At 39.2% G+C, this 22,246-nt stretch overlaps 1 protein-coding gene across 1 annotated transcript; it reads right to left on the bottom strand.

Moving 5' to 3' along the window:
- Positions 1 to 3,052: 3,052 nt before the first annotated feature.
- On the bottom strand, positions 3,053 to 21,079 carry IGFBP7 (insulin like growth factor binding protein 7). Its single transcript, XM_087926284.1, has 2 exons — positions 20,040 to 21,079; positions 3,053 to 3,194 (listed from the first exon to the last, which is right to left on the bottom strand). Exons 1-2 carry the CDS (start codon positions 20,491 to 20,493, stop codon positions 3,070 to 3,072), a joined length of 579 nt encoding a protein of 192 aa, XP_087782410.1. The 5' UTR covers positions 20,494 to 21,079; the 3' UTR covers positions 3,053 to 3,069.
- Between the last annotated feature and the right edge of the window lie 1,167 nt (positions 21,080 to 22,246).

Below are 22,246 nucleotides of genomic sequence, written 5' to 3'. Positions count from 1 at the left end.
AGGGTCACAAATCAAACACAACCATTTCTTTGTGGATATTTGAGTAACTGAACATTTTCTTTTAACCATTTCTTTGCTCAAAGAGAGTGATTTATAAATAGCTGTTTTAATATGGTCCCTGACATGACTAGTAAAAGAAAAGATTTCAGGGGGCAGAGGGGTGGAAAAATGGAAAGAAGCCAATAGAGGAACCAGTTCCCAAAGTTTCAGTAGAAATAGGTTAGGTCGCTCCTTCTGACAATTGTGGAAGAGCCAAATATAGTTGGCTTCTGGGCAGAAGGGATGAAACAGTTTTAGTCCTCTTCTCTCTGTAGTTCTCCTACTTCTCTCTCTTACATATCGTGGAAAATAGCCCCATTGCAAGAGCTACCATCTGAAATCCTATTTTTGTAACCACACTATTATGTCTTCTAATTATCAGTTCAGACTCTATTCAATCCTCCCATTATTGCCTTGTGTTTCAGTCAGCATCTGAACATTGTACGCCCATGATGTCATATCCAAAGCCATCTGTCCGTCTTCCCCTCTCATTTTTTTCTCACCCTCAGCCCTAGGGTTGCCTGACCTTGCAACGATTCTGGGAACTTATAAAATGAAAAAAGAAAGAAACCTAGAAACATAATAGTTCCTAGAAAGATGGCAATTGCCCAGAGGGAAAAGAATGAATGCCACATCCAACTGAAAACTGAAAGGGTCCAACCCTCATCCCTGGAACAAGAACCAGGTTTTCAAGGCCTATTTCAAGGCAAGGGAAAAAAGGAAAGGAAACGAAACGAAAGGAGAGGAGAGGAGAGGAGAGGAGAGGAAAGGAAAGGAAAGGAAAGGAAAGGAAAGAAGGAAAGGAAAGGAAAGGAAAGGAAAGGAAAGGAAAGGAAAGGAAAGGAAAGGAAAGCAAAGGGGAAACACATTTCTTGGATTCCACTTACTTTAAATTCACGTCAAATACTGAGAAATCAGATGGTAAATTAGGCCTCTCTATAGAAAAAAAAATGGTTATTTGGAACCCTCCAGGGCATGAGGCCTCTTTGCTTTCTCCTTATTCTGAAAATAATTATCTTATTGCTTTATAACCTGCCTTTTGTGGAGTACTTCAAAGCAATTATATTTAACCTATATTAATTTTATTCATCTCATAATTTAGAGATGAATTAATTTCTATATTAAGAGATCTTGTTTCATTTTATGCCCATCATAACAATCACATGAGCAAAGCAAAGTGAGAAAGAATGACTGGTGCAAAAACCCAGCCTGTGAGATTTAAGTTGGACCTAAACTAAACATAGAGACTTAAGTAGGGGGCTGATGGATTTTAACCCACGTCCACCTAGTCCAGCAGTCTGTTCTTACAGTGGCCAGCCACCTGGAGAAGGAAGCTTGCTAGTTTCCCAACAGATGCAGTCATATTGCTATCAACGCTAAAACTACTGATCTCCATGACTTCCATTAACTGGTTCAATCTAGGGGTGAAATTCAACCACCTCGGCCCACTTCGGGAGAGGTGGTAGGAACGATTTGAATGGGTAAAAAATTGCGACTGGTTGCTATTACTATTATAACAAGTATACCAAGTCACGCCCACAGCCACACCCACAGAGCCGGTAGGGGAAAAAAATGAATTTCACCCCTGGTCCAATCCCTTTTTCTGAAGCCACCAGCCCTGCTGGTAAGCAGCACCACCTCTCACAATAGCATCTTCTAAAGTTGAATTATGTGCTGTGGAAAAAAAAATCCTAGGTTTCATTGGTCATATTCTAAAACCTTAACTACTACAGCACACTGTTTTACCAGCAGCACTTGAGATGAACACTTCGATCTTATCTTTATTATTCCCAACATAATTTGTCCCATTTTTCCCATTGTCTTCTAAGGCTACTACAAGTACATCTACAAATTATTATGGTACATGAAATAAACATGTTCTTTCTCTCTCTCTCTCTCTCCCCCCTCTCCCTTTATTTCTGAACTTTAATTGTTATCATACATTGTGCACATTAATTGCACAATTAGTGAGCCATAGAAATGGCTTTGGCCAAATGTTAATATTTTGTTTAAACCCAAGTTATCATCTCTGCAAATATGATTTACAGCTTAAAATCTAGTGTGAAGCCAACACTCTTATTGCTGACTTTAAATCTGTTATTTCCCATTTGTGGAACTACCACGATAGTGATCAACTAGATTTTTGCAGCCCAGATCTAGTAACCCTACCAACTATCTAACTTTCTGGACATACAGAAGCTCATTCTGAAATTCTGGCTTCTTCATGAATAAAGTCAAACAAAATTAATGTCTAAGGAGAGACTGGAAACTAAAAAAATGGGTAAATCAAGGTCTTTCTAACACATGGCTCAAATTCTCAGCCAATACAAAACAAGTCAAGGTCATCAATATTATCTGTTCTCATACTGCTGAAGCAGCAACTCCTTTCCAGTTCCTCTGTTTTTCTCATTCACAGGCAACCAAGAATCTGAATCAAAAACAGGCCCTGTATTTGTTGCCTGAAATATTTCAAGGCCTCCAGAAATACCCTGGCATTCTGTTCCAGTCATTCCTTAGCACCTGCTCCTTTTGAAGACCTAATATGGTGAAGTGTAACAGAGCTCATATAAAAGGGTGAACAGAATGGAATCCAGAACCAGATTTATTCATAGTATTAATTTTTAAAATAACATTCTATAATTTAAATAACACTTCCAAGGCTCTGCAGAAAGTTTGGCTTGACAAGGCACTTTCTGTCACATACCTAAATTCATATATCACCATGCTACATTCTAATCCTTTTGCATTTGTACTTGTAATAGTTTTAAAGGAGCCATTAATATGGTGGACTATTTACTTTTTTTCTCACAGTTACCTACAACATTCTATTTCTGTACCCCTTCTGTACTCTTAAGCATTACAAATAGCACAGACTTCAGGGATTTCTGCGTCGGACTCATTGCTGTAAAAGGCACCTTGGGGGGCCCTTCATTTATGTGGCATGAACTTGGCAGGGTTCTGACACGGTACTCATTTATTCTAATGAAGTTCCCCAGGAAAATCTTCTGCTGGATCACCTTCTAAACTTGCCTAGTTTCCACTAACCTTGTTCCAGGTGAGAGTTGGAGTGGGAATTCCAATGACTTCGCAGCTCAGGTAAACCTGGGCTCCACTGACATTCCAGATGTCCTTTGGAGGGGTCACAATGGATGGGCCTAGAAATTAAAAAAAAGAATCCTTTTAAAAGAGTAAAACAGTGTATTCATGAATTTATGAAATTAAAGCAATTTTATCATTAACCAAAAATTGTTAACAGAAACCAACTCCTCTCTGTTATTTGGTGATTATACTCAGAAACCTGGTTCTTTCAACTTGTTTTATTTGTCCTAAGAGGATTTTAACTTCTGTTTCTCTAGATCCTTGTCTGGGACAAGGAGAAGACTTTGGGAAGAAGTTTGTGGTAAGGATTTGAGTGATGGCTTCAAATGAAAGGGGGGAATCTCATTCAGGGCAGGCCTGGGACCTTGTGGGTACCTGAAGTTATTTGGTTTTAGACAGTGTCTTGCAGCTGCCCTCAAAAGAATATAAGTCTTTCTTAATGGTACTGAATATATATTGAGGACTACCTGCACTTAAAAATGGAACTACTATTTGAGTTCTAGCTATTGTGTTTCCCCAAGATAATCAGGCAGACCGCTACTGTGGGAAAGCCAGAAGCAGGCTCTGTTCCCCTTTTGCAATTAAGAGAATTATGACAATGGCTCCTGGATATTTTGAGATATGATCAGCTCATACTGCCAACCATTCCTCTTTTGTGTCATTACTAATATGTGACAATTATTAGATATCAAAGCATTTATCCTGACCAATGAAAAGGAGGCTGTACAAATCACATTGGATTTAAACATTAAAAGGGGGGCAATGAGCGAGGAAGTATGTAGCTTCAAAAAGCAAGCAAGAGAGAAAGATGTGAGTGTGGGATAAAATATAGTATTAATAAGGACCAAAGAGTTGTATTTTGTATTCTATTTATATACAGGTGCTTTTCAACATGGCTGGACAACCCAGGAAGCTGATGCAAGCCTATCTTATGGTCATACATGTTCATAAATATGCAATATTTTCAAACATCAGCATCAACACCAGACACTGATAGAGAACAATCCATACATAATAGTCTTTCAAGTCCACAGCTGACTTCCCAGCAGGAAGTTAAATATTAGCAAAGTTTATTTTCAGAAACTTCTGACGTTTCAAAATTTAAAGGCCCATCTCAATCCTTAAATGAAAACACAATTTGCTCTTAAAAAACAACAAACAATTCCTCAGGACCTTTCCCTTGCCATTACTTTTTTGTTCTGCCAAGTTTCAAAAACTAAAGCTGAGCCAACTCTTGCTCTGGTATGTGGGAATGACCTTGAGACACAGGAAAAAGAGCTGCAGCCTAGACTATCACCATGCCAAAGGTAACTCAGGACTGGGAAGCATCTCAGAAGGGACCCTCCCTCGTTTTCTAGAGAGAAGGAAGGAAGGAAGGAAGGAAGGGACTTGCAAATCCTGCTACTGTAGCCTTACAATAAAGGTAGTGTTGGTGTTCATGGATTGGGCTTCCTGTCAGGATTACCTCAAAGGGCTGACATATTCTCTCCATAAAACTTAAAGATTTAAAAATCTGTTTTGGCTTGGTCTCTAGTACTGTAGCTGATAGTCATAGACATTTATTTGTTTAACAAATTTATATAGCTACCTAAGTACCAAAGGAACTCTAGATGACAAAAATATAATGAAATTAAAAAAAAACATTTAAAACAAACTATGTTGAGTGTCAGGCTACAGAACTTTTCCCAATCAATCAACTAGAATGAACTTCTGAAAACGTATCAAAGGGAATCCTTTACTGAGATGAGACAATTCACGTAGGGGTCAAAAGCAGCATCTAAGGTCTCTCAGGCATGCAGAGATAGATATGGGAGTTTAAAACCCCTCCCCTTATCCTGATGTGTATTTAGTAAAACAAAAAGCCAACATGTTAATTCCCCACAACCCCTTTTTAGAACGATCTTTTTCAGAGTTTCCCAGGACACATCTCACTGTGGAATTTTTATGGTCTTTTCATCTCCTGGCTATCTCTCTCAGAGGTGAAGGTTCCAGCCATCTGGGTTTCATCTCTCCATTGTATCATGTGTAGGTTATACAAATTCGATATAAGATTAAATATATTCAGGTTACATCAAGAAGGATATCTTTATCAGTCTCCCCCCCTCTTCTTCTTTCATTGAAGAAATGACAGATACATGGATCTGACAGTTGAGGCCCTGCTAAAATCCATCCATCAGTTATCACATGACAACTCTATCATTATCCTAACCCCTAGGCCCCAGGGGAAAATCCAGATCTTCACTGCTTTCTTGAAGGTCAATAGGAGTTAGAGCCATTGGTACTCTCTGGAGGCGGCTGTTCCATAATGCAGGCACTATCACAGAGAAAGCATGCTTCTTAGGCAACACCAGGTGACACTGCTTCACCAAGTGAATCCAGACTGAGCCCACCCTACCATATCCAGCATGATGGGCATGAACTATAGGGAATGGGCAGTCCTATAAGTAATCTGAAAGTAATGTTCAGACTTATTGGCTGAGCGATTCCCAATCTGCTCCTAAACCATGAAAAGAAATGTGTTTCATTTCTTGCTTAAGAATCACCTAAGCAAGAGAAGATAGCAAAAAGGAATGCTGTTTCCTATTTGTAAGCACTACTGTATTGTGACAGAATCTGCAATATACTCTCCTTTTCCAAATTTCTAGCATGTTTCAGGGAGATTATATTCCGGGACATCTACCATAATTCCTATGTATACATTACATTTTTTTCTCAGGAAGGAATATTTGTCTTAGTTGTCATTCTAGAACTTTGTTCTAAGTTCTAAAGAAAAGACTTCTTATCCTAAGATCAAGGTTTATGAAGTATGAGACAAGCTGCTGTTCTTGAGATTGTTGGCTAGAATTACTAGATTTTTCTTTGGCTTAGCTGAAGTTGCATAGCTGTGACCTTTTGTTCTATTCTGCTCTGATTTCCTTCAGCACTGGCGAGGAAATATCCCTGGGGTGTATTATTACTATGGGAAGAGACAGACCTTCCAACTCAAAGCGTCCACAGTTTTCAGCAGAGGATAAAGTGCTGCTAACCGAAAGCATCCAAATATCGTCAGTCAGATGGTCCTATCTAAGAGAGAGAGGAGCTTTTCACCAAAGCAATGTGACCTAGTTCTAAGATTTTTGTCTAATTTGATCATTCGGTAAACATCTTGGAAGAAACTGCTAATATTGACATGGACTCAATCAGTTATCCTCAAAAAGGAAGTGCGATTGATGTAGGCAGGACTCGATGACAACAATCTCATGCCTCAAAAAATAAAATAAAATGAAATGGCATCCCTTTCCCTATTTAAGAAGTCTAATGAAAAGCTGAATCTTCTACAACATCCATTTATATTTTACTCTCTGCTAAAATTTAGTCCCAAGGGCTTCTAGTGTGTAGAATACATTGTGTGTACAATTATTGTAAAAATGGCTTATGTTTCTACGTCTCTCAAGAACTCAAAATAATAGCACAAAACACCATGAATCCACAAAACCCCATTTTAGCTCTCAGCAACTCTGGTAAGAAGAACCTCAATGAGCAGAAGGTCCATTAGAAGTTCTTGGCCTGAAGGATATGTAGACCTACAAATCTTGTCAGTTAAAGTCTTTTTGGACCCAACAGAAATCTAAAAGCATCAGCATTGTGTATTTTCCATTAGTGTACTGATAATATACAGATATAATACTGATTCTCTCTCTTTCTATCCTCTGTCCAAATCTCATTTCAGTGATTCTCCAGGATTGCTGAGGACAGTTTACCCTCTCTGTTTTTTTAATTACAGCACAGAACACATTGAGAAAGGATATACTGTACATTTGTTTCCTGGTAGGCACCAGGAATTGCCCACACAATTCTATCTAGTATAACTCTCCTTCTCCTTCCCTCCTTTCCTTCTTTTTCCTTGAGGGAATAACCAAGGAAAGAAAATGTATTTGGTAAAGTGGAGAAGCTTTTCTACTTTACCGAGCAACTCCCCAGCCCAGTGATCAGTCATCTAGCAGGCATGTCCAAATGATAAGTTTTGGTTATTGCTAATCTAGCCCTTCATGAAGACTATTGGCCAATTCTAGCATTTAAGAGATGGCTTTGTTTAACTTGTTCTACAACCTCACCATCAATACGCCACCATTCAGCAGCAAGCCAAGGCAGAAGCTTTGTGCTCAGGAAAATAATATTCAGTGATGACAACAAATGTTAGGTTGGTACAGTTTGCTGACAAGGACTGATGGATGGCCTGTCAACTCAGCTGTGGGGAAAGGGTTGTGGCATAAGTTGTTACTCTTTTGCCATATCTCTAAAAGTCTTGATTTGGGGGGAACTAGATGAAATATTAGTGAATGTTGAAAACTATACATTTAGTTCTATTTAATTTAAATGCAATGCAACCCCCAAGATATTTGAAATACTTTTAGTAGTTGGGGTCAGCTTCTTATCCTTCTATAATCATAAGGAAGCCTAGGATCTACTGTGCAGTCTTCCAAAGCAGAAAGGAATTCAGATCTGCTGGGATCTCTCTGGGAAATTAAAATATGCATAGTTGAAGTCTGGGAAACAAAGAAATTCTCAGGACTCTGAAATTAGTGACTTTTTTATGATGAACATTATAGTATACCCATTTCCCCCTGAGGGTTGTTATATCCCTATAATAAGCATTTTGGCTACTGTTACTTAGGCAGCGTATGTTTAATAGTGAAATTAGTATATTGTTAAGCTGGGTCTACTGTAACTCTGGTTTCCGAATAGATTGTTATTTCTTACTTTTTGACACTAAGAAGCACCGAGCACGTTCTCCTTCTTATGAGAACAGTAAATGATGGTTTCTTTTTGTAAGAAGGGAAAAATAAGAAAACATTTAAAATAAATGCATGCTTCATATTAAACGATGAAAGTATGTTTCATTAACATTTTAATAGGAACTACGCATGATTCATTTGTTAATGGAAGCCCTGCAATCATTGCAACATTCTACCTGGTTGGCTACCTGGTCTTGGTTGTAGTGAGTGTTGAAAAATCACTTTCCATGGGGAAAGTCATTAAAAGTCTTCATAGAACAATGTCAAGTTGTTTGGGGAGCTCTAGTGCTGAGTGGAGCATAGTGTCAGAAACATGCTGATAAAAACGTGCCCGTCCTCATTCCTACAAGGGGGTCCAAAGATGTCTCAATCATTATTTTAAAGAACAATATTGTTGCTTCCATCTCATCCATAGCCAGAAGCAAGGCAGCGTAAGTTCATCTGGAGTTTTCTGTTATTGATGCAAAATATGAAGACAAAATCTTGAAAGCTTGAGAGATTCTTTCCCTCCCCTGCCCCACATTTATTCCAAAGAGAATCAAGGTGGACGTATGTTGACGTTTTTCTCTTACTCTCTCCTCCCTTCTAGGGCTTGAGTGGTGTCAGCCTTAAATAAGAAGCATACCCAGAAAGTACTAGCTTTATATATATATTTTTGTACATTTACATTAACAGAGTCTTGCAAGTCTGAAAGTTTATCTCTCCCTTCTCACCTTTACAGTCAAAGAAGCTAAGAAGGGTTTCTTCTGAGATGTTTACCACATTTCATTCCTCCTCCAGGTTCAGCTGCCTCTTACCCGAAGGTTGCCTAGTTGTAGACAACATTGTCTACAATGTTGTGTCTCCCAAGGTCATTCCCACATATAGCTGGTATTTATCTAATAGTGTCTGAATTCCTTCCTGAAGGCCATCTCCATAGTTGCTTACAGTTTGTGATGATGGAATCAGGGCTTGGTTAGCTCCTTAAGGCTGTTGTGCTTATACACCCTCCCACCTTCTCACTGGGCACTCTCCTCTGTGATTATGCTGGGTTAGCCTATGGGAAGGATGGGTCTCTGGGCTTCTTTGGAGGCATCTGCTTACTTAATGCCTGATCAGTGTTCTTCCAAGTTCTCATTGGGTATTTATACAGCTACTTCTAAACAGAAAAATAATGGTTAGAAGCTATTCCCTTGTTCCCTTGAAGTTTTGAAGATTGGTGGCTTCTGCTGTGAGGAACGGCACCCTGCATTTTGCCAGTGATATTGTTTTGATGGTTGGGCCGTGCCTCATGGACAAAAAGAAAGGTATTGGGGCTGGCAAAACTCAACCTTGGGATCGCTGCAGAAGAGGAGCAGCGGGCTTCAAAACCCCAGCAACATTTTCAAGAGAATGTGGTACTTGCTACCATCCTCAGATGTTCATTAAAATGAGGCAGAGCCTGATAGGTGACGTGTAGCACGGTGGCCTCCAAGGACAGAGGACTCTGGAGGTAAATCCATACCAGGGAGGGAGGGAGGGAGGATTCACTGTTCCTTGAAGTACCCTGGCAGAAGGCAGGAAAGTGCTGGCTGTGCTCTACTCCCAGGTCTCCAGCAATCATCAATGGTGTCTTGTCTAGCTTAGAAGAACATCAATCTGCCAGAACATTCTTTAATATCATATTGGCTCAGGCTCTCCTGGCCTTTTGCAAAGCTATTAAGACCTGCCTTTTTCAGCAGGCCTTTGGAGTTTATGTTCTGTATGCAGCATAGTCCTTGGTGCTGGGGATTTTGTTGCTGAATCTTATTTTTACCTAATTACTGAGTGGTAGTTTTGCAAGCTGCAAAGAATCAGATATGAGGGAGGCAGCACATAAGCCTAGGAAAGGAATAAAATAAATAAGCTGTCCCATGCTGAAGCTGTAAAAACAACATCCCTGGCTGGCTTCATTGTTGAAGCAGAATGAGTTGAAGAGTCAGAGTTAGCACTTTAGGCAGCTCACTTTTCTGCTGACTCAAGGACTGGAGAATGTCTATTAACCCAATCATGAAAAAGACCTTTGATCTGCTGTTGTGAATATCCAGTCAAAAAGATATATGCAATAGCAGTAGCAATACCCTTACACTTAGACTTATATACCACCCCATCATGGTTTACAGAACTTTCTGGGCAGTTTATAATATTGCCTCCAACAATCTGGGTCTTCATTTTACTAATCTCAGAAGGATGGAAGGCTGAGTCAACCTCGAACCCTGTCAAGATCAAACTCCAGGCTGAGGACAGAGCTATAGACTTTTAATAGTCTAAGACTCAGCATCCTAACTACTGAGCCTCTGTGTCCTTCAAATGAAGGCAGGAGAAAAATTTAATAAGTATTTTAGTGAAAATATAAAGAGAAAGAAAAGTATTCTTTTTATATTTCTCATCTCTGCTTTTTAGTACAAAGCAAATCCTTTCTACCAATATTAAGACACTTGAAGAACAAAGATACACATTTTGATAGATAGATAGATAGATAGATAGATAGATAGATAGATATTTTCTTAAGTTTTCACGGGTACTTACATGTATGGTATTCAGCTTTGTTCGGGTATTTTCCCACGTCATTGTAGTTGTGCTTTTAAAGTTGTAGCAACGTTTCAGCAGAATCTCATCTTCTACAGAAACCTGATGATGGCAGATGAGATTCTGCCGAAACATTGCTACAACTTTAAAAGCACAACTACAATGACGTGGGAAAATACCCGAACAAAGCTGAATGCCATATATACATACATACATACATACATACATACATACATACATACATACATATAAAAGAAAACATTCATGAATGTTTGATTTTTTATTTTTATGTTTTTATATGAGAAATATAAAGTCTATAGCTTGACAGTTCGAGATCTGAGGTGCTGTGAGATGGAGTGAGCTCCTATACACCTGTCCCAGCTCCCACCAACCTAGCAATTTGGAAACGTGCAAATGCAAATAGATGAATAGGTACTGCGTATAAGCATGCAGGAAGGTAACAGCACTCCATGTTTCATCATATGCTTTGTGCTGTGTCATGGTATAATGCCAGCCACAAGATTGAGGAAACATCTCCAGACAACACTGTCTCTTTGGTTTAAGAAACCACTAGAGGAATGAAACCTGCGGGGACAGCTTTACTTTTTACCTTGACTACTTTTTAAGTAACTCAGTGAAGTGAATATACCTAATACTCCTTCCTGCTCCTCCTCTTCCTCCTCCTCCTTCTATTTTCACCAAAACAATAACCTGGGTTGGACTGAGAAACACTGACTGGATGGAGGTCACCCAGCTGGTTTTCATGCTGAGCCTAGTACTAGAACTCATCACTACCGCTACCCTAAACTGGTTCTCAATAATAAGAAAAATTTAAAAAATTAATTAAATATCATTAATAGGGAGAGACTCACAATTATCCTATGCCTTATTCAGGTAAAATTAGCTTTTCAATTAGGAATCTAGAGAGAATGTAACTAAATACATTTATTTTATTCAGGTAAAATTAGCTTTTCAATTAGGAATCTAGAGAGAATGTAACTGAATACATTTATCTGACTTAGACCTAAGAGAATGGACCAAGCATGGACCTTCATAGCTCTGCTAGATGATAAAGGAAAAGTGGGTGGGGGGGATGCTTTTCTTATTGCATAGGTGAACAGAGTCACGGAAGGGTCATCATTAGTGCCAGATAATAGATTCATCTTTTATGTTTCCTGTACAGTAGAAGAACAACTAATGACATACAACACTGTAGCCTTTTATAGTTATGGCTCTGAGCAGAGCTCAACAGGATGCAAGTACCCCACTAACATCCTGCTGCTTGTGGAATTGTTCCATAAATGTCATTTCCCGTCCCATGAGGATGACAATCATGCTTTTAATACTTGGAAAAATAGCCCCAAATAACCATATTTCTCCCCTTTGGAATGCTTTCATAATAATGTAGGAAGATGTTTCAGCTGCTTCCAGCATATCATAGTGTGCTGGGTCCAAATTTTATATACTTGCAGTTTTGCTGGAAGAATTTTAAATGTGATTCCCAGGAAAGAGGTCTGAATTTCTGATTAATACCTTGTTATGGCTTTACAGTTCAATACACATGGAGAATGCGCAATAATTTTATTTTACTAAGTCAAGCTATTTGGATTCAACTGAAGGGATTATAGAATGTAGGTTTAGGTAGTATTTTTAGACTTAGATGACTTATAATAACTTCATTGTCACTAATTGTACACTAATTGGCATATATTAAAATGAAATTTTGTTGCATACAGTTTATTGCATTTGAGGGTAAAATGACTACAACTCAACCTCTCAATCTTCTAAAAGGCCACTGGAATCCATATGTTGACAATGTAATGTTGCTGGAAGGAATATGGGAGTTTTGTACATTTTCAGCTATGTAGTAACTTCTAAAGAAGGCAGTGGGAGATACAAGAAGCCTCCCAGAGACATAGTTCTCACATTTCCATCCTTAAAACACTGCAAAATCCTAAGAATGTACCCAAAATTCTGCTGTTCTACCAATTTTCAGTAGTATGTTTTGGAGTACAGTATTGGTTGCCACCTAAGATCGATAACTCTCCATCCATGGGCTAATGGACCACAGAGAGAGTTTCAACTTCTTAGTACCAAGCTCTGGCTTCAACTTCTAGAAGCCTTTTCCTCTCTATAATTTATCTGTCCACATCTTCTATTCAAAATACATCTAGAATTCTTTTGCTCAGTTGAGTCTTACAGCAATGGTGTTGGTTTGATGTTGACTGCTACACTGATTGCAGTAAGAGCCCCACTATCATTATAAAATACAGGTACAGATGAACATACAGATTAATACAGTTGGAAGGAACCTTGTAGGTCATCTAGTCCAACACCCACCCACCCCCAAGTAGATAAAATGTTGTACTGATATGATTGTTAATTGAAGCCTAAGATTAGCACTAATATACATTGGATCTGGAGCTTTATGACTAGACTTAAAACCAGGCTTAATGGATATACAGTTATTAGTTCTGTGAGATGATTACTGAAAAGTAGCTGGGGGATATTGTCCTCACTAATGTGGATGAAATCAAATGTGGTTTCCCCAATCCATATTTATCCAGACATCCTGGATTGCAGTTCCCACGATTGCTCTAGTGGCCATGTCAACTAGGGATGAGGGTTTCTTTCAGAAATGAAATTGTTTGAATGCTTGCTGCAGCTTTACTGAAAAGAATGTAAACAATAACTTGTTATAATTCAAAGGACAAGCATCTTGAACAAACTTCTGCAGCTGGCACTGACTCCTTCACAAAGTTCAACAGTTGTGACTGAAAATTATCAGGTTCTAGTAAACTTTTAGGAACTTCTGACTTTAAGAGTGATATGAAACCTTTGACAACATACCTCTGACTTCATTGTCAGAAAAACTGTTACACAAGTTATTTTGCTTTCTTTATCCTTCACCTATTTGTGAGAACTCTTTATTGTTTTTATTCTAAAACCACAACTCCTTCCACGGTTCACAAAATTATCAGGCTTTCTGGAAAGAAAGCAACAGGATCAAAGAGTTTGGTTGTGAGAATTTGCTACAGCATCTGGGAAGCTGATCAGTTTGAACGCCTCCTCAAATCAGGCCAGCAAACAGATCTCATGAGGTCTCTCTGGACTTGCTTTTGATAATATCATAGTTCTCAAGAAAACAATGTCAGTTAGATTTAGAGAAAGTGGGTTGTGTTCTTAGAAACATTTTTAGAGTATAAATGTTTGGTCGCCATGCAAATGCACCATCGATTTAAAGAATGAAAAGAAGCAACCTCGTAAACTAAGAAGCATGTGGACTCAGCATAATCGAAACCTTGATTCAGCAAAGGTCATTGAACACGTCTAAAGAATGGAGATGCTTAGAGGATTACTAAACATAACAATACACAATAATATATTAGAGAATAGATGGGAATCTTTAAAAGTGGCACATTATCCCTCTTCTTCCATTAAAGCTAGTATTATTGAGAGTTATAAAAAACTGCCCAACATATTTTAACTTAGTAATATGTTAGTAATTAGCAATGTAGCAGGTGACTGACTCCACAGTTTAGTCCTATTGCTTCGTACATTTACCTGCTCCACATTGCACTGGGAACTGATTGGCAGCTGGGAGCAGGTAGGAAAACAAACGATATGACAGCATGATTTGGTATGAGGAAAAATACGAGGAAAAAAAATCAGTGTTTTTAGAGGCAATCTTCTACATATCCTTATTTTATAACACAGATGGGCAAATTTTCACCATAATGGATCTACTTAAGTTTTCTAATAGCATTCTTCGGATGTGCTACCTAAGGCTACTTGCCCAGGCAGAAGGTAAATAAGTAAGGTTCTTCTCAGTATTTATGCAACCCAACAATTTGTATACAGAGCCAGAATCACTCTCAAGAATCCCCAAAACAATCTTTTTTTAACAATGCAAAAACTAAATGTTTATTACAATTAAGCAATGGATTAATCCAGAGACTGTTGTTGATACCCTGTAGATCAAACAGAGACCTATTATCCAGCCTTTTGTATTGCAGTAAAGAATTAAGCGGGGAAGAAATAAAAGGCATGGGGAATCAGGGGAAGCCGCCAAGGCTGAAAAAGGCTAGGAATGTTTTTTAGAAATGATGACCTACAGGAATGCTGCTGGCCTCTATGATACCTTTGTGCAAAAGGTTTTTGGCATCAAAATGTCAAGTCACATCATGTTGCAGTTGTGGGTTCCTAGTGTTTTTTTTCTCTCTGTTCTTCTACAGTGCATGCACAGACACACATGGAATAGTAAGTGGATAGGCTTCTCCCACCTAACCTGGCGCTCTGTAATGTGGCACTGGACTACTACCATTCTCATTGTTTGGTGCCCCCCCCCCCATGTCATAGCACCTTTGGCAAGTACACAACTTGCACACATGTGTGCAGTGGCCCTGATGACCTATCAAAACCAGCTAGATTGCTGTTCCATGATAACAGCATTAGAAGACCCCAATCTGCAGTTTCTAGTCATTTGCTATAGAATCCATATACTATATATGTGTCTTTAGGCCTTTCAGCTGCCCATTTGTTATTCCATAAATATCCAGCTGTTACTTAACTGCTATAGCACAACTTTCCCCTATTGCAGTTTTCCCAGAATTCAAACCATATCATTCATCTCACTTGTCCAAGCAATGTAAATTGTGGAGCAGTAGACTTTACTTTGCTCTAAATTCATTTTCTAGGGATGAGAGAAAGTGCCTGGCTCAAATTCACCATGCTGGCTTTATGCCTATGACAAGAACAGAGCTCACTCTTTCCAGTTTCTAGCCTGGTGTCTTAACCACTACAGCATTGGGCTCATCAAGACAGTCCTTCCTCAAGTCTAATGGGTTGAAGCTAAGGCTACCATCTCTTGCAAAATTCTGGATCCAAACTCTTTGCTGTCACATAGTGGTCCTCCAGAGTTTTGCAGCTCAAATCTGATAGTTCAGGCTGATGTTTAAAAATAGTAATTCCTTAATATCCCATAAAGCTAACTTTTAGCTGGAATCCTGCCATGAAAGCATCTGAAAGCAAGTCTAATGCTAGAAGGAAGGAACTATTCCTTTCCTTTTGAAATAAAACAGAGAAAAAGGCCAACAAATTCCCAACTATATTTTGATTCTAGGAAAGAAACCAAGTATTGTTTGAATGGAAGTTGACTCATCTTATTTGCTTGGTAAGAAATGCAGAAATTGTTTGCCATTACTTTCCTCTGGGATTTTTTTTCCTTACTTCACAGTCTATCTATATCTTTGGCAATCAATGAAAATATCCATCCAAGTACTTATCAAGAGAAAAACTAAAAAATCAAGTTTTAGTTCTTCTGGACTGTGAAAGAAAGAAAGAAAGAAGAAGCAGAATGAGAAATAAAAATAAACTCAGACAAAGGGAAAAAATTAGCAGAAACTTTGTAATGTGGGGATAGGAGAGAAAGAGAGAGCTATTTACTTGCACAGACTGACACTGTTTTGGTTGACTAATTCTGCCTTATAAGTCTATCCGCATTCCACTTTAAAAACTCAAAACAGTCTTTGGGACTTAGAGGACAACTTGTCCTGGAATTTTTAGTGCCAAAAAAAGCTTGGAGACATTTTGAAAAGCCCTGTAAATTAAGCCTAAAAACATCTGAAAGGTCTAATTTTTCTGCATTTTTTCATGCCTCTTACACAGGATGGCTATGGATGCCAAGGAATTGTTTCTAGCCCTATCTTACTGCTAAAAGCTTCAGGAACCTTACTGTACCCTTGCCAAGAATAATGCAATGGAGTTACTTATAACATACGGCCTAAAAGCATTTAGACGTAGAACTTTAACAAGTTTATAACACATGCAGCCACAAATTGTATAACATGATCCCAGCCTTATAAACATTGCAGTAAATGTTAATTAACATTTTATAGTTTAATTAGGCAAATGTCCTAGTTGGCCAGAGGCCAAAATTCTACTCTCCATAGAAATGCTATGCAAATAGTGCTTGCTTAATAATGGCCCTTGTTTAGCAATCGTTTGAAGTTACGATATGCTAAAAAAAAAAGTAATTTTATGATCCCTGCAGTGTCCCGACAGTCACATGATTGAAATTTGGGCATTTTGCAACTGGTGGGGCATCCTCTAGTCATATGTCTGTCATTTGCACATTTCACAGCCAGTTTTCAAAAAGCAGAATCCATGGAGAAGCTGGCAGTAAAAGCACAATTTGTGATCATGTGATGTCTTGCTTAACAACTGTGGTTGTTAACTTAATGAGTCTGGAGCTACCAATTCTGGTTAAGTGAGGACTACCTATGGAGTGATTATAGTCAAATATATCACCCAATTTTCCTCTTTGCCTGGAATATTCTGTATCTTCTCAGTATTACTGAATTGATATTACTAACAACTTTTATATGAAAGCCATTGATAAGAGTAAAGATCAGTATCTGCAGCTCATTGTTCTAATGTACTTTGCTGTAGGAATTTTTAGCCGGTGAGAGTTTATGTTATGTTTCAGTAAATTATGATGATGAAAACAGGGTTGAGTTTTTGGATAAATTATGTAGAGTTCTAAATGAATATTTTTATGCAGGGAGGCAATTATTCTATAAAGAACAGATAGACGAAAATGAAGTAAGAGGTTAAAGAAAAAACTATTGGACAGATAGAGATATATTCGGTGAACATCTACTTAGAAAACAGTCTATTTCTATTACATGGTTTGTACATAAATCTATTTTATGTGTACATGGAAGGGGAATGAAAAAAATGCATGATTGACTTGATAGTTTATGGGGGAAGAGAGAATCAGTAACATACACAAGAATGATGCGAGGATTAGCTACCATATTATTTGGTAAAGGCAAGTCTCTCTGCAAGAAAGCATAATCTTGTTTTCTTAAAAACGCTTTCTTAAAAAATTGAGATATATGCTAAATGCAGCATTGAGTTTAGAAGCAGGACTGCCCAGGAAAAGAGCCAGAATCTGACAATCAATTTTCTTCCATTCACTTTAAAGAACCTTCTTCAATTTTCTCTTCAGGACAGATTTTCCAAAACTCCATTATCACCAGCTGATGCATCAGATGAAACTACATCTACGGAACATGTTTTTCTAGACAAAGCTATTTTAATTTCTTTTTAAAAAATCTTCTCTGGCCAAAGAGAAGGATTTAAATTACTCTGTTTCAGACGGTTGCCAAATTTTGTGCAACAAGAAGTGCTGTGAAAAGGTTATCCTTATAAGACAGGGAAATTAAATTGTATTTTGGAAACTCTTTGAGTGGGCATTAAGAGAAAGGAAATGTCCTTTTTGTCTCCAATGCTACTATAAATATTTCTTTATATCAGTGTTGATGAAGCCAGAGACAGCAATGATTATTTATGAAGGTACTGATACTTGTTACTTTAAACTTTCTGAAGAATTCAGTGAACTCAAGAAAGCAGCTACCATATTTAACACAAAGTTTTTAAACCACCTGGGAGTTGACCACAATCTTGATTTATGGGGGTTCATAGTATGCATGATCAGATAGACCTGATTGTTATTATTATGTTTCTTTTATTCAACTTTGACATATGGAAATGATAATAAGTTTGAAAACTTGATTCTGCTATCTTCTCAAGTCTTAAAGCCCTTTCCCCCATTAACTTGGTGTTCCTCAAATTATTCATCACAAATACAAGGTTTCCTGTTTAGCATACACTTGACTTAAATCACTAACAACATTTGTAAATATTTTATCTTACTGTAGGGTCTGGAGGTCATCTGAGGTTTAGCTAAGTATTTTGCTTCTTTGGAATTTTTTTTTTTGGCAAGTTTAAAGCATATCTCAAGCCTGTGTGGTCCTGTCCTCCCATTTTCTTTCATTGGTATGTGAGACTCAACGTTATAGAACAGCCAATAAATCCTTTCATTTCAATGTTGGTATCTTTTGAAAAACAGTCAAGCATTGGTATAATGCCACATGTATAAAAATGGAAATGGTGAATAAATACGAAATTTTGAAATAATTACTTTGCTATAAAAGTTTTAAAAGGCCTTTTAATGGAAGTAATGAGAATTTGGCCATAATCATTTTTAATCACCAAAATTGTGAATTTTCATGCTCTTAAAAGATAAAAGGTAAGGATAGGTTTTCTTTAATTGAGTGCTCTTTGCATCTTCCTAATATTTATTTAAACTGCCAAGGTTTGAGAAACACTTGTATTGAGATCTAATCTGGAATGCCTTTTTTGCACTGTAGATAATAAGATCAGGCAGACTTGATATAGCAGTCTTCCAACTCTTATATTAACATTCCTGATGTGCAAGAAAGACAAAGGTAGGGAAAAAAGACATTTGCTGGATGAGCCAAGAAACAGAAATATAGCAAATCAAATAGGCACTAAAAGGTTGAGAATGACACATCTTGAAGATATATTAGCCAGTGACTTTTCCAAGACAAAACATACACCCACAATCCTACTAATGTTTACCTCAACATTGCAGTAGTTCTCATAAATTTAAATTACTAAGTATCCATACCTAATTCCTGATAGTTGCACCACAATTTATTCTTCCTCTTCAGTGAAGATCATACAATGATATCTATTTCATAGCCATACCTCTAATCCCAAAATGATCTTTCCTGAGAATTTTTCTTGAAAATTTAATGTGAAGATGTTAATAAGTTTGGGAGTGAAATATTACAGTACTCTAAGTATTACAGTTTACCTTGAAATACATTATTTAAAATTCAGCTGAATCTATTTGCCAGTAGGCAGGGTAAGAAATATAATGTAACAGCCAAAATTATCCCTAGGATTCCCTTATAAATTATAAGGATGTTTAGGACTATAGGGATTGAAATCACAGTTTTGGTTAAACTTGGTGCAGATTAGCAGAGATGAAAGGAACCATTGGAGACAAATAATAAAAGAACACAATAATCTCAGCTCTAAATTAATCAATAAAAACTTATCTATGAAGTGCAAGCCAATGTAATTGTGCCTCACCACAAAAAGTCCTAACCAAGGTTTTACTCAATATGTGAATCAATTCTAAAACAATTAAGCTTTCCGCCAAAGCTTACATTTATTTAAGTTTCCTTACCCCAAATCACACGTTTTAACAACACCAGAACTTGTTTTAAAAAGGACAAGACAGGAGAACCAAACTTAGAAATAACAACATGGAAAAGACCAGATAAATCAACTTTTGATTTATGGGACTCAACTTCTGCCAAGGGCGAACTTGAGCTCCATCCAAAGGGGCCTAATTCTACTGTAAACTCGTATTCAAACACAAACTGGTTTTTTCTTTACACCCTATGTGAGGTTAAACAACCATCAATAGTTGGTTGGACGTTGCTTTTTTTAAAAAAAAAATGGGTTGCTATGTTTCATATCCTTGGACAGCTTTCTTCAGAAATTACGCAATGGGCGCTATATCCTGTTTGTGCGCTTACTCCGAAATCAACCCCAGAGAATTCAATGGGTTTACACATCCAAGCGAAGGCGAGCGGGGCAGCACCTAGGAATACAGCCCCGTCCCGCGGGTTCTCCACCCAAGACCCCCCATCCCGACCTCGCCTCTTCCCACTTTTAATCCCTGGGGCTCAGGCGCCACCTTCTCCCGGCTCTGCCTACCTTGCTCGCAAGGCCCCTTGCTCCGCTGCTCGACTGGGCGGTCGCCTCGGCTCTTGGCGAGCAGGTTGGCCGCCCGCAGCTGGCAAGTGCTGGGGTAGGTGAGGCCGTCGGAGCCGCACACCGGGTAGCGGCTCTTGCAGACGCACACGGCGGTGGCTCCCCGGCTTTTGGTTCGGCGGCGGCACTCCAAGCCGGTCGCGCAGCGTCCCCAGAAGACGGCGACTCCGCCCGAGACTCCGCTCCCGCACGCTTCTCCCTCGCCCCGAGCGCATCGCCAGCAGCAGCCGCAGTTGTCGCGCACCTTGCCCAGCGGGCAACCCCAGGCTGGCAGCGGCGGGCACTCGTCGGGGACGCAGGGCGAGCAACCGCCGGCGGCAGCGCCTGGCTCCTCCAGAGACGCGGCGCAGCCGAGAAGGAAAAGTAGGCAAGACGGAGCGCACCAAATAGCCCGCATCGTTCCGAGAGGCTGGGCCGGAGGCGGCAGGGGTGGCGGGGACTCCCGTTCCTGGCAAGGGCTGGCGAGGGAACTTAACCGCTTAGCGCAAGAACTGCGTTAAAAGAGGCAGGAAAATAAGCCTGGAGTTAAGTCTCCGCCCCGCTCTCCGCCTGCCCAGCCTCGCCGTTATAAACAGAAATGAGGGCAAGAGGCTTTTGTGTCACCTTGGGGGACAAGTGGGGGGGCGGCTGTTAAGGGTTGTGAGAAGAGAATAAACCGGGGGTTTCAAACTTCAAATGGCCCGGAAAGAGGTTCCTCACGAGAAGTGTTACTAGTGTAGTTTCTGTTTTCTGTTTCCCAGAAAGAGTCAATCATAATTAAATTGAGACAGTGTTCTGTCTCTAATTAAAGCAGTCAATTTGGCCATCTCAACACATTCCATTGTCTTCGCTATCCCCTCCTCCATTGTAGGTGAAGTCAAATCTTTTCACCTTTGTGCATTTAGTAGTTTTGTTGTAGGATCTCATCTCGGTACCTAATGGCAGTCAGGCTACCTCTGGTGAGCACATGGAGGGCTGTGAGGCCCCCTAAAGAAATGCCACCCCACACCATTACTGACCCACTGCCAAACTGGTCATGCTGGAGGATGTTGCAGGCAGCAGAATGTTCTCCACAGTGTCTCCAGACCCTGTCACGTCTGTCACATGTGCACAGTGTGAACCTGCTTTCATCTGTGAAGAGCACAGGGTACCAGTGGCGAATTTGCCAATCTTGGTGTTCTCTGGCAAATGCACAACCCCCACCTGTGAACGTCGGGCCCTCATACCACCTTCATGGAGTCTGTTTCTGACCGTTTGAGCAGCCACATGCACATTTATGGCCCGCTGGAGGTCATTTTGCAAGGCTCTGGCAGTGCTCCTCCTGTCCCTCCTTGCACAAAAGCGGAGGTAGCGGTCCTGATGCTGGGTTGTTGACCTTGTATGGCCTCCTCCATGTCTCCTGATGTAGTGGCCTGTCTCCTGGTAGCACCTCCATGCTTTGGACACTATGTTGACAGACACAGCAAACCTTCTTGCCACAGCTCGCATTGATGTGCCATCCTGGATGAGCTGCACTACCTGGGCCACTTGTGTGGGTTGTAGACTCTTTCTCATGCTACCACTAGAGTGAAAGCACCGCCAGCATTCAAAAGTGACCAAACCATCAGCCAGAAAGCATAGGAACTGAGAAGTGGGCTGTGGTCACCACCTGCAGAACCACTCCTTTATTGGGGATGTCTTGCTAACTGCCTATCCTTTCCACCTATTCCATGTCTATTCCATTTGCACAGCAACATGTGAAATTGATTGTCAATCAGTGTTGCTACCTAAGTGGATAGTTTGATTTCACAGAAGTGTGATTGACTTGGAGTTATATTGTGTTGTTTAAGTGTTTTTGAGCAGTGTATTTATAAAGAATTGTAAGTAGAGGTAGATAGGCCATTAGATTCAGTCTCCTGGCTTGCCATAGGAATTGAAACAATACATTTTAAATTGTCCTGAGCTAATAATGAGTATAATTTTAAAGTTTAAATGATCAGGTAGACTTGAGAATCAGGGGGAAGTGCTATTATTAAAATATTTTTTAATTTGTAATTATATTTTATTTCATGTTTTACTTTGGATTGGCCAATAAATAAGATAATTGAAATTATAGGACCCTTAATGTCCGTCCAGTCCTATGGTTTGAAACAATGGTTGAATGTGTAATACCATCAAAATAATAACAATAT

Source organism: Pseudonaja textilis, chromosome 2 (genome assembly GCF_049901715.1).
Source record: "Pseudonaja textilis isolate UNSWEBS1 chromosome 2, rPseTex1.2, whole genome shotgun sequence".
Classification (NCBI taxonomy): Eukaryota; Metazoa; Chordata; class Lepidosauria; order Squamata; family Elapidae; genus Pseudonaja; species Pseudonaja textilis.
This window is presented reverse-complemented; position numbering and strand designations above follow the sequence as displayed.

Excerpts from the sequence above, each read along its gene's own strand:
- IGFBP7 (XM_087926284.1), bottom strand. The coding sequence starts at position 20,493 with ATGCGGGCTATTTGGTGCGCTCCGTCTTGCCTACTTTTCCTTCTCGGC. Across the intron at positions 3,195-20,039 it reads CAAGGGGCCTTGCGAGCAAG|GCCCATCCATTGTGACCCCT; the intron begins GTAGGCAGAGCC and ends TTTAATTTCTAG.